The following is a 13954-nucleotide window of genomic DNA, read 5'->3' as shown; positions in this document are numbered from 1 at the left end:
TTTAATTTTGTATTGTAGTTGGTTTTTGACTCTGTTAATGGCGATATTTCATGTAATTTGGACCTGGTGCTGCTAGAGGCACTGCTAAATTTTATCTAATTCGATTTTTTATTGTAAATTCTTTGGAGCATAACTTCTACAATACTTTCTGTCTTATATGTACATGTATATGTAATACTGTATATGTATACTTATACAGTATTTGAATAATGAAATATAGTTGAAAAAAGGTAGTGAAAGAAAATAGTTGAAAAAAAGGTAGTGAAAGAAAATAGTTGAAAAAAGGTAGTGAAAGAAAATAGTTGAAAAAAGGTAGTGAAAGAAAATAGTTGAAAACAGTAGTAAAAGAAATTAAAAGAAATAAAGCAATCATCAGAAATAAAGCAATTAGTGGTACCCGTAAAACTCTGCAGGAGGAAACTGGCCAACCACGGCATGGGATAGAAAAAGATGGAAGGTTTTGGGAGAGGCATTTGCCCAGCAGTGGTTCAGCAATAGCCAAAAAGAAGTAAAACCTAATCCCACTTCATTAACACAGAAGAGGAATACAGAGCACTTTCTCAATATGCGCAGGACCTCTTTGAGAGGATAAAACTGCTAATTACCATAAATCGTGTCTGACGAAAGACCACCACAAGTTAAACTGTACAAGACCATAAAATACTATCTAATGGAGTTACTACAGAGAAAAACCCTAAGACAAGAAAGTGAAAACACAAGGATGGGGCTTACCCCATGAGCGACTGGACTGAAATCAACTCAACACTGAAGAAAAGAGACAACGCAGTGCAGCTGCCAAATGCCATTTGGCGACTTGAAGAGGGCACCCTAGACTCCTTCATCTTTAATACCCCTATATCCCTGGCAGGGGGGAGGAGATGGTCTTACTGTCTTCTTCCCTCTTTGCTATTCCCACTTTCCCTTCTAGTGGGGCATGGGCATGCCCCACTGAGACTTGGGGTTGCCTCCTCTCTTGACTCCATACTTCTGTCTTTTCTCCCAGACTTCAGTCTCCCCACCCACTCTATCTGCACATACGCAAGCAAATGCCCTACACGTCGGAATTGATTTAATCATCTCCAAATTACGTTTTTCGCCAATACACTCGGCCTTTCAGAAATTTAGCATTATTCCTCATCGAATTTACCAAAAAAAAATTTTTTTTTTCTTCTTTTTTTTTTTAGGTCCTAGCCGCCTACTTTACGGGGCGAAAGTAGGGCAACGTTGGACCTCAGCAGGGGTCCAGCGGCTAAACAACCAGATAAACAATGGTACACGACACTACACATATACAATATCCATACACCTTTAAATCTCTGGCATTTTCCAGCGAACTAGTTCACCCACAATGAAAAGAACGAGGAGATGTGGGAAACCCCTGTGCCGTTTGACCCTAAACATGCTTTACATCCTATACACTACTGTACTGAGGAGAAGTCATGCTAGACAGCTACCATCTACGTGTTTTTATTTTAAATTTGCTTTTAGTTATATACACACACACACACACACATATATATATATATATATACATATAAATACAGTCAGACCTCTCTTTAACGAACTTTAACGAACTAGCAAATTTTTCTATGTAGCAAACGTTTTTGATTTTCCCTTGGTCATTACATTGAAAATAGTTTCCATATAACGAAGAAAATTGCCATATAACAAACTGATTTTGAGAGACCGAGGTACACATTGTTCGCACCTCTGGCCTTTAGGCAATAGAGCTGAGGCTAGAAAGCATGAATTAAAAGCTAAAAGGATTAAGAATTAAGACTAAAACATTTTACAATTTAGGGGTGCCTGTAAAACCCTGCAGGAAGAAACTGGCCAACCACGGCGTGGGGCAGAAAAAGATGGAAGTTTTTGGGAGAGGCCTTTGCCCAGCATTGGGTCAGCAATGGCTAAAAATAAGTAAAACCTATACATCCTATACACTACTGCACCAAGAAGTCACGCTGGTCAGCTGTCATCTATGTGTCCACAGCCATTGGCAAAGATTGAGGCCTATTGCCGACATTGGATCTGATCAACCTGTTTTCTACTGCAAGCATCCCATTAGAGAATTAAGAAAGAGTGATTTTCCTTTATACCTCAGAAATTCATGTGTTGTTTCGAAGAAATGAGTCATCCACACTTTCACTAAATTTCACCTGTCTCTGTTTACATGGTAGGTACAAGTGATTTTCAGCTTTGTTTTAGCTGCTGTGCAAAGTAACCTTACAATGTCTAAAGGAAATCCTTGAGTGAAGTGTGAAAAAGTGGAAGTTCTTAATAGTGTAGATCGAGGCGTAAAAAGAAAGAAATTGCTTTAAAATTTGGTATTCCTGCCAATAGTGTGTTAACCATTCTGAAAAACTGTTTTGATTTTCCAACTATTTGATGAAACGGGACCCAATGGGAAATGTGCAAAATTATGCCTGTACAAAGATGTTGATGATGCAGTATTTAAGTGGATGAAGTTGATTCGGGACCAAAACATACCGATATCAGGGCCATCAAAACTTACAAGTGTGAAGGTGAAGCTTGTTTCCTTCCCTCTGAATACCTCATCTAAACTGCAAGGATTTGAAAATGCACTACCGAAGGTGCATACCGAAAAAAAATTATACTGAGAATAGAAACCAACCTATAGATTCTGTTATATATTTGCACTTGTGCATATCAGAGTTGGCGAAAGTGTGAAGTCAAGATGTGAGAGAAACAACGATTAAGAATTGTTTTGTAAAAGCAGGTTTTGCTAAAATGCCAGTCAACAACGATGAACACTGAGCAATCTTGGGAAGAATTCCAAGCGAGGTTTGATCAGTGGAGAAATTGTTCTTGACGAATTTTTAAGAGTTGATGATGTCATAGTAGCCAAATAACTGAGTGACTCCAACATTTTGGAGTTTATTTGAAGAACTAGCGACGATAATAACGATGAGTTGGATGAAAATGAGGGCAACAGAAATATTAAACCTTCCAAACAAGAAACGTTGGCAGCATTTGAAACTTTGCATCAAGGCCTTCAGCGAGTGGGAAGAAAATGTAACAGAAAATATATTCATGTATTTAAACAAATGCAAACATTTTTATGAATGGTGTGCAGTAGAATCCAGTGTACAACAAAAAATAACCAAATATTTTACAACATAATTCTTAAAAGCGTACTAATACATTGTGCGCATCATATAAGTAGTTATTTCTTAATATGTATGTATTAATAAATTAATTGTTTTAAAATGTTATAAAATTTATTCATTCCCACTTATTTCTGATTTATTTCCCATCTTTTACTATATTTCTGAATTTACAGTATTTTTCCCTTGTTGAAAAGGTCATATTTCTTTATAATGAAATTTCTGTTTAATGAATTTTTTCAAGGGAACAATCGATTTCATTATATAGAGGTCCAACTGTATAGATAGAAAATTAGGAGTCTCAGATCAGATTAATGGCATCATATTAGAATGTTGTGACACACCTCAGCTGTCTCCGAGAAGAATTTCTGTAGTACTTTCCAGAAATTGGGAGAGAAGGACTGGTGCTCATGAGGAATCCTGTTCTTGTTAAATCAGTGATGTCCAGGATGACCTGCAAAATGAACTGGTGATGAGCTTCAAAATGATTCTGGGTGCAGAGATGTCTTTGAAGCTTCCTTCTATCTATAAGTTTTGGCCAAAAATGATGCAAAGGAATGCCTTCGGAAGCTTCTTCTGAAGCCCCTTTGCAACGGGCTTCTCAACATTGGTGAAGCTAAAGACAAAGGCTCTGAAATGCCCTGAATGTGAGGCAGATCTTAGATGTGAACTTTCTACAACAGAACCTAGGATTGGGAAACTGGCGCAGAATATTCAGAACATCTCTCATTAAAGTAGCTTCAGTTTAAACTGGTTTGAGTTTTTTTTTCATTCAGCAGATGCCTGCAATGTTTTGTTTTCACATAGAAATTGTTCAAATGAGAAACACTGTTCCATTAAATACTTTTAAATTGAACTAAGTTGTGGTTGTTATTGACATTTCTTTGGTTTCAAAAAATTGCTCAGCTATGATCCCCACTAGGCCATGACATGTCAGGCCAAAAGCTGGTTGGGCCACATAGCAAAAAAAAAGTTAGGAAACACTGTTGTAGGGGAACCACAAATGCCAACATCTGCCTTAATATTTTGGACAATTCCATGCTGCCTATGATGTGGCAGTTCTTTAGTATAAACTGCTGTGTTTCAACAAGATAATATACCCCAAGCTATACTGGTGCTGTTAAAAAATGGTTTGTGGACAAGGTCATACAAAAATTGCATTGGCTAGCACAGCATCTTGATTTGAACCGTATGGATGAACTGGAACATTGGGCGAGGACTAGACCAACACATACCACATCAGTAGCTTAACTGATTACTGTTCTGTAGGAAGAATGGGATTTATGCCCACTCAGTTTATCCTTCATTAAGTGGAAGGCCTATCCAGAGGGATGGTATATATATCATAGCTGCCAAAGGGACTGACATTCCACCAAAGTGAGTGGAAGTGACAGAAATATGAAACCCTACATGTGTCCAGACACTGCTTGGAGGGTAGAATACATGATATATATCATAGATCTATAGGTAATACACATGATATTTAAGATATTTTATACCATATATGCATGTATGATAAAAGCACAATATATATATACTTGATGTGCTTTATTCATATATATATATATATATATATATATGAATAAAGCACATATATTCATATATATATGAATAAAGCACATATGTTCATATATATATGAATAAAGCACAATATATGTACTTTATTCAAGGACAGCTATACTAAAAATAAACAAGGCAAAGAGGAATACGATGCATGCTATATTCAGTAAAACAGTAATAGTAAAATATATAATTACTGCTATTTAAAGTTACCTGGAAAATTAAATGCTCTAACACAGTCAAATTTTCAATAAACATATAATCTTGTTCAACATATCCAGATATCTCGGTTATCCCTCTTCCAATATTCCTACCATTAACAAAAACTGTTCCAGTAACAACTAAATTTTTCCGGTTGCGAAAAGCAAGAGCATTCATAAATGTTGTTTTCCCAGATCCACTAGGTCCCAATATAGCCAACAACTGTCCAGGTTTCACAATACCATCAACTATGTAAAAAATATATTTTCACATTAGCATGCAGTTTTAAAATGTCTATTTTATAAAACAAGAAACCTGAATATTAAAATACATCATAATTAATAAAGTATATGAAAAATATATACTATGAATATCTCAGATCTATCAGATTTCTGGGCAAAGCTGTAATAAATTTTAAAATAACAGAAAGGCCAATAACTGATTTTAATGAAATACTCTGGACTTTTGTGTATACTGAATAGGAAATAGTTAACAAATTCAAAACCTAAAAATATATTGTTCATACAAACAAGACAGGAAAAAAAAAAATTCCAGGACTGAATTTGTTAAAAATAGCTGCATATGGAATAAGACAAATTTTTTATTTTATTTTATAACCTGGAATGTCTAGAATTTTTGAAAAGTGTTATTTTGGTTGCACAGACACAAAAGTTAATTTTTTTGATGAAACTTTTTTCTTTTCTTTTATGAAAACCACAAACACAAGAGGTATTAGAACCTATAGTACTTGGTACCGTGCTTGGGTTGGAGGTTGAGAAGACGAAAGAAATATTTGTTGACATTAGACTTGAACTTCTGTAGACTGTAATTTTCAGGAAATACATACGAAGGAAGGCTGTTCCAGACAACAGCAGTGGAATGAATAAATGAGGAAGATGAAAAGTTGCTCCTGTGAGTTTGAAGTTGGACAGCAAATGGATGTTGGCTGGTGGGGGCACGTCTTGGGACTGTTTTGAAAGAGAGAGCGGGGATAATAGAAGCCAATTCAAAAGAACAGCGCCCATGGAAGTATCTGTAGTAAAGGCATGCAGAAGAATCAGTATGTCTATGACACAGCGAGTGGAGACACTGTTGTTGTTGTTGTTGTTATTTGGTTTTTAGGAGCATTAGCAACTAAGGCCATATTGCTCCGGGGATATGCGGTGGTCATTCCTGGACCTTTCCACATCCTCCGTATTTGGTGGGCATGGGTTCGAACCCTGGTCTAATTAAGAAACGTGTGCTACGCACTGCTGCTCCTGCCCACCTGGCTATGGAGGCACCCTGGGGAGAGACTCTGTTAGAGAGGAGTCATTAATTAACCTAACTGCCCTCTTCTGAATGGAATCTAGAAGCCTGAGAGAGGTTTTGGGGGCACCGCCCCAGATGTGGGAACAATATTCCACAGTAGGGCAGATTTGTGATTTGTACAGAGTGAACAGATTATTATTATTATTATTATTATTAGCCACATGGTACAAGGAAGCCTGGGGCTTATGCTGCACCAGCCAAAAAAAAAATTTCCCAAAGAGTTACCCTCAGAGAGAGAGAGAGAAGTAGAAAGGAATCACCAAGAAAGAGAAGAATGATGATATCCAGTTCAGGACCCTGGGTTTGCCAAGCCCATACTCACTAGATGTGAGCCCCCGGGGTTCTGTTTGAAAGAAAAGTAATGCTGAGAGCGAAAGAGAAAACCAAGTTTTTTAGATGCAGAGGAAGCAATATTTGTAATGTGCTTGAGCCAAGAGAGATTAGAAGTAAGGGTAATCCCCAAAAGAGATATATCAACTTGCCTAGAAATCAGAGTGTCACCAAAGATAAGTATAGGAGCAGGAGAAACATTTTTGTGAGATAAAAGACAAGACTAAGTTTTAGAAGGATTGAAATAAACTAAGTTGTCTTTGCCCCACTGCAGAATTACCTGGAGATTGGCATTTAAGGAATTGGTGGTGGATATTCGAGAAGTTGAAGCTGGTTTAGCGGGGCAAGGTTTCTCAAAATGGAAAGGGAAATGCAATGTACTATCTTCGGCAAAACTATGGATAGGATTTCCAGTCAATGGTAGAAAGTCATTAATATACAAGATGAAAAGAGTGGGCGAAAGAACTGAACCTTGGGGGACACCAGCATTAGTGGAGAAGTTAGAAGACAGAGCCCCAAGTGAGCGATCAGAGAGAAAACTGGATAACCAATTACTAAAAACAGTTGGCAAACCATAAGAGGGAAACTTGTTTAGAAGACCTTTATGCCACACACACACAATCAAAAGCCTTTGAGATGTCAAGAGCAACTGCATGTGTTTCCCTGAACTTTTCCATTGAATTTGTCCATAAATGGGTAACATAAGCCAGAATATCACCAGTGGATCAACACTGACGGAATCAATACTGGCGATCGTTGACCAGAGGAAAGGATTCTAGGTAGTTTAAGAATTGGTGGTTAACTGATTTCTCCATTACATTAGAAAGAGTAGAAGTAATTGCAATGGGACGATAATTGGATGGGAGGAACTTGTCACCCTTTTTAGGAACTGGCTGGATATGAGCAAATTTCCAAGCAGAAGTTCGTCAAAATCCTTCGGATATCCTTTTGACGGAAGACCACAGGAGGCATTGAATGGAGTATGTTGGGAATGGTGGGAGGTGTTTTACAAAGATCATTAATACATGAGTTGGAAGAAAAATGGGATGATAGCAGGTCAGCTTTATCCTTAGCTGAAGTGACAACAGAACCATCTGGTTTTGACAGAGGTGGAAGCAGAGATGTGCAAAACTTGCGGCCAATAGCTTTGGCAAAAGACCAGAATGCTTGGCTACCGTTAGAGAAAAAGTAAGTTTTCTACTCTTAGCCTGTTCAAAATCTAGTTTGTATTGATTAATAACTGCTTTATAATTGTTGCGAGCTTTGGTGTAGGCAGAAAATGAAACTGAAGAATTGGAAACAAGCCAATTACGATATGCAACGTTCTTCTCTTGAACAGCCTTAGCACATTTATTGGAAAATCAAAGTTTAGATCAAGAACAAGATTTTAAAGTGGAGTGTGAAATAAAGGATTCCATTCCTACAAGAATAATTTCACTGACATGATCTGAGCAAACAATGACATCATTGTTTTGGAACAGTAATCCAACCAAGGAAAAGAAGAAAAGAAATCTCGCAGTTCATCTCATTTTGCATTCTTGTAATGGCAAACAACATGAGGTTGATAATAGCCATGAGATAAAAGTTCCATTGGAGAAGAGATAATCAGCAAATTGTGATCTGAGGTGCCTAAAGGACCACTCACTTCGACAGTGTACTTAGAAGGATTGTTTATGAGAAAAAGATGAAGCATGTTGGCTGCATGGTTAGGATTGTCCGGTATTGGTCTAGGTAAATGAACAATCTGTGCAAGGTCATTAGTAATTGCAAAAGCCTCAGCATCTCGGCCAGCTTGGTCAGTGTGACTAGAAAACGGAAGCCCTCTGGAGTTGTGAACATTAAAATCACCAGAGAAAATTACCTCACTGTTAGGAAAGTTGGACTGGAGACGTCAAGTTGCAAAGAGATTGTTATTGTTGTTGTTGTTATTATTATTTGGTTTTTAGGAGCATTAGCAACTAAGGCCATATTGCTATGGGAATATGCAGTGGTCATGCCTTGACCTTTCCGCATCCTCCGTATTTGGTGGTGACGGGCCCAAACCCCGGTCTAATCAAGAAGCGTGTGCTACGCACTGCTACTGCTTCTCACCTGGCTACAGAGGCACCTGTTACAAAGAGAGGAAGTCAAGTTGCAAAGAGAGGAAGTCAAAGAGCTCCAAGTGATTAGTGGAGTAGGGAGAACTATAGAGACAACGGATGAATTTGACATAATGAGGTAGAGATATTTTAAGCCAGAGAAGATCAAAAAGGGGAGATTCCAAATTATCAAATCTCTAACAGGGAATATCGGAATGGACATATGCACAAGTACCACCTTTGAGGTGAAAGGAATCATACAATGAATAATTTGGGCAACTGATATGAGCAGTAGTTGAATCAACCGATAACTGAAATTCTGTCACAAAAAGTACATGTAGTTTGGCAGACTACAAATGGAAATGGATATGGTTGAGATTAGAATTGAGAACACGTATATTTGTGAAATGAATTAGGAAGTCCTTGGGAGGTTTAGATCTTTTCACAGATAAGCTTGCTCTATTAGTTTGACAATTCATGGTGTATTCAATAGTAAGAAAAAGTGGGTGGGACGTGCTGTATGAAGTAATGAAATTTTTGGATATGGCATACATGTGGTAAGAATATATCCAGATCCTTGACATAGCGTGGCCTCGACAATGCCGTCTGCATACACACTACTCGGACTCCCTCCAGTCACTATCTGGCAGAGTAGAGGTAGCAAGATTATACACTAGCTGATCCGGAAACCTCCTAGAGAGTTACCAATAGGTTCGGTCCGGTGTACTAACTAGCAGCCGGCCTGCGAACACCATTTTAGAGCTGTACCCTCGAAATGTAAGGAAGATTGGATCTCGACATGATGTTCATCACAACCTCAAAAGTCATCCGTCGTACTGCATGATGGAAGAGATGGGGAAGGGTTGACCGGAACTTAGTCCTGGAGACTAAACATGGGTTTCACCACTTCAAGCCTCCAATAAGCAAAGTGGTGGTATTTCACCGGTTGATGAGGGTCATCTACCACCTAGTATTACCTAGTAACATAGAGGGGCGGCGTTCCTCCATGTGGTGTGGGCGCCACACCTCGACTCCTGCTTATGTTGGTTCACACCTGGGTGGTCACCCACCATGTACTTGTGCATGGAGGTTATACCCAGGATTACTAACAGTCCCACCATCGTGAAGGTGCAAGCAGAGGATTTGGCTGTCACAGACCATCCCGACTTCGCCGAAATTGGGTCCACTTGACTTGAATATCACTCGAATATCAGTTCCATCAGCGTTTTAGACTCCCAGGTACAGCTTGTCTGGCATATCTGAGAGAAAGTCTGACAACCTCAAGGACACAACAGATTTTGTATAGTAATTTGAGAATACCATTTTTTGAACAAATATAATCTATAAAATTCTGCTTTTTACTGAAAACATCAGCCATAGAAATGACAGAAATTATTGTTGAAGCTTAGATGAAAAAGCTTTATCTAGAAAAACCCATATAATGAGAGGATGTATTCCAAAAAATAAAATGTTCACTCCCAAAAATATGACAACCATAAGATTTATGTATATGTCCTGGCAAAAAAAATTAAAACTTTTATAGCAATAGGATTTTAAAATAATACTATTCTTTTTATAAAATACAGCAGGAGTGGATTATATTAGAGCACTTATATTTATGAGTTAAAGTAGACACGAAACTGGCAACCTTATGACCAATGCTGCACGCATTAACGGTGTGAAATCTATATGAAAATAGGTAATGTTTAAGAATGACTAAATGCAACTGGGCATAATATTTTAAAAGTTATAATTATGTATATAATATTGGTGTTAGTAAATTAATAAGAGGAGTTTACCTCAATATAGTACGTGGAACACTTCCGTATGATACCCTCCAGAAATTAAAACGGAAAAAACGAAAAAATCGACAACTTACCGGTACATTAAAGTAAAATATAAATAATTAAATAATCAATTTAACACAATTCAAAATCAATTCAAAACAATTAAAATTCAAATTAACGCAATTAAAAGAATCTAACGAAAATATTCAAAACGATTTTCCTTCCTTTTCGTTAGATTCTTTTAATTGCATTAATTTGAATTTTAATTGTTTTGAATTGATTTTGAATTGTGTTAAATTGATTATTTAATTATTTATATTTTACTTTAATTATTTATATTTTACTTTAATGTACCGGTAAGTTGTCGATTTTTTCGTTTTTTCCGTTTTAATTTCTGGAGGGTATCATACGGAAGTGTTCCACGTACTATATTGAGGTAAACTCCTCTTATTAATTTACTAATATTATTATCAACGTAGAACATATTGAGTATTACAGCTCTGATTCATACTATATAATATTGGTGTAAAAACACTATAGACAATTCTTAAAGGAAAAACTACAATAGTAGTGTAAAGGGCATCATTTCAAACTGTATCTCATATTGTGCTCATACTTCACGGGTTGCCATGTAACAATAAACTTCTCTATTAGTGACAATAGTCTAACAATAAGTAACAATAGTCTTCTCTATTAATGAAGTGTTACTTATTCGAGGTAGTGCAATACATGGTAACTCGTTGTGAAGTATGAGCACAATACGAGACACAGTTGAAATGATGCCCTTTACACTACAATTGTAGTTTTTCCTTTAAGAGTTGTCTATGGTGTTTTTACACTGATATATACAGAAAATAAGTAATGTATACAATGCATTATATTTCAGGCACGCTTGATTTTTATTTACTACAATAATGATACCAATTAATTAAAGAAATAAAAATCGAATGTGTCTGAAATGTAATGCATGATGCACATACCTTATAACATAATATTCACTCAACTTTTTGTAATACTTTTACTTATTACCTCCTGGTTTTTATTAAAAGTTTGAAATGCAACGTGTATTTCTTGGATCTTCTGTAATTTAATTAAATAAACAAAAGCAATATGTATCTCAGATTGTAATATGCAGTCAACATTTTTGCAATATACTTTACTTATTTACTCCTGTATTTTAATAACAATTGAAATATAACATATATTTCAATTATCATTAAAATTTCAAAACTCAGAAATTTTTTGGCTGGTGCAGCATAAGCCTCAGGCTTTCTTGCACCATATGGCTACTACTACTACTACTACTAATAATAATAATAACAACAATTCGGTTGTTTATTAATCTCTGGGAAAATAAACAACCGAATCTTCGATTAATACCAAAGAGCCTTCTACAGGAAACTGGGTGAAGATGAGAAAGCAGGAAATGGATCATCCAAGAAGAAGACGATCGAGGAGTTCTGGGGAAATATCTGGAGCAGTGAAGTAAGATATAACAACAGAGCACCCTGGATAGAAGTAGAACGGAAGAAAACCAAGGACATATAAGAGATGAGAGAGTGGGAGATTCGAGAAGTAAAACAGTCAATCAGGAACACCCACAATTGGCGAATCCCAAGAAGTGATAACATCCACAACTACTGATACAAGAAGCTCACCTGCACACACACAAGCACCTATCAGAGCAGTTCAGTCGAATGATAAAGCACACGGAGACAATCCAGAAGTTTCTCACTGAAGGAGTCACATATCTGAAGCCTAAAGATGAAGATACAAGAAACCCGGCTAAATACAGGCCAATCACCTGCCTCCCAACAATGTACAAGATCCTGACCAGCTGCATAACCAAGAAGATATCAGACCACTTAGAGAGTCAGAACATAATGGCCAAACAGCAGAAAGGATGCAAGAGGAGAAGCAAAGGATGCAAGAGGAGAAGCAAAGGATGCAAGCGGAGGAACAATTAATGACAGATGCCACAGTTATTGAGCATGCCTACAAGAAGCACCACAACCTATACACGGCCTACATCGATTACCGCAAGGAATTCAACTCCGTACCTCATAGCAAGCTAATAGAGACCCTAAAGATCTACAAGGTTAATCCGATAGTGGCAAACTTCCTAGGAGCAACAATGGCAAAATGAAGTACCACCATTAAGGTCAAGAACATCACAACCAGGCCAATCCCCATCAGAAGAGGAATCTTTCAGGGAGATGCTCTGATCCCACTGTGGTTCTGTCTAGGACTCAACCCGCTATCCACCATGCTTAACGGCAGCAAGTATGGATATAACCTCAAAGAAGGAAGAAAGAACCTGTACACCCTCACCCACCTGATGTACATGGATGACATCAAGCTCTACACAGCAACCAAGAAGCACTCCTGCAACTATTCCGAATCACCAAAGAATTCAGCAAGGACATCAGGATCGAATTTGGTCTAGACAAATGCAAGACCCACACACTGCACCAGGGAAAATTAGTTGGCCAAAACTATCAGCTGTTGACTGGTAAAGAGATAGAGGCTTTGACAGAAGGAGAGCGCTACAAATACCTAGGGATCATACAGGCTCAGCAGTTAGAGCACAAGGAAATCAAGAAGTGCCTTACTGAAAATGTCTTCAGAGACTCAGAAGCCTGCTGAAAGCAAAATTGAACAGAGGGAACACAGTTAAAGCCATAAACACCTATGCAGCTCCAGTACTAACATACACCTTCAGGGTCATAGACTGTACTGACACCGAGCTAGACGATATCATGCAAAAGACAAGGACAACGATATGACCAAGAGTCGCCAACACACCACCTGAAGTCAGCAGTGGAGAGACTAACAATAGCTCAGAAAGAGGGAGGAAGGGGCATGATAGAGCAATAGAAAATAGCAATAATTAACCTGAAGGATTACTTCAGGAACAACACAGCACAACTCCACCAGGCCATAAGGAAGATAGATAAGTGGTATACCCCACTCAACCTAAGCGAGGAACCCCCAGAAAGCACAAGAAACGAAGCTAGAAAGATGGGCAAAGAAGACACTCTGTGGCAGACACTACAATGACCTTCATCAAGATCACATCGATAACATTGCTTCCAATGCATGGCTCACAAGTGGGACACTCTTCCCCGAGACTGAAGGATTCATGCTGGCCATCCAAGATCAGGTAATCAACACCAGAAACTATAGAAAATACATTGCAAAGGAGCCTGGAATGTTAGATGACACATGTTGACGATGCCACCTGGCCTCAGAAACAATCCAACACATTGCTGCGGGTGCAAGGTGATCACCCAGACTGAGTACACTCATAGACACGACCAGGTAGCCAAGATAATACATCAGAAGCTAGCAAGGAAATACCAGTTGACCAAAGAAAGTGTACCATACTACAAGTACGAACCCCAGGCAGTACTAGAGACCCAAACCCACAAGCTGTACTGGGACCGTGCCATAATAACGGATAAGACCATCCCGCACAACAGATCGGACATAACCCTTATGATCTAGATGGAAAAAGGTTACCTACCTGATTGACATAGCAGTGCCCAACACTAGCAATGTC

General features: G+C 38.0%; 1 protein-coding gene across 1 annotated transcript in view; it reads right to left on the bottom strand.

Moving 5' to 3' along the window:
• LOC150090716 (protein white-like) overlaps positions 1-13954 on the bottom strand; it is a 106208-nt gene that overhangs the window by 75491 nt on the left and 16763 nt on the right. The window contains exon 2 of the mRNA XM_090370106.1: positions 4899-5134. Coding sequence (XP_090226232.1) covers positions 4899-5134 — 236 coding nt within the window. The remainder of the gene's footprint in view (positions 1-4898; positions 5135-13954) is intronic.

The sequence above is a fragment of the Mastigoproctus giganteus genome, chromosome 1, assembly GCF_048544385.1.
Source record: "Mastigoproctus giganteus isolate SK-2022 chromosome 1, ASM4854438v1, whole genome shotgun sequence".
Classification (NCBI taxonomy): domain Eukaryota; kingdom Metazoa; phylum Arthropoda; class Arachnida; order Uropygi; family Thelyphonidae; genus Mastigoproctus; species Mastigoproctus giganteus.
This window is presented reverse-complemented; position numbering and strand designations above follow the sequence as displayed.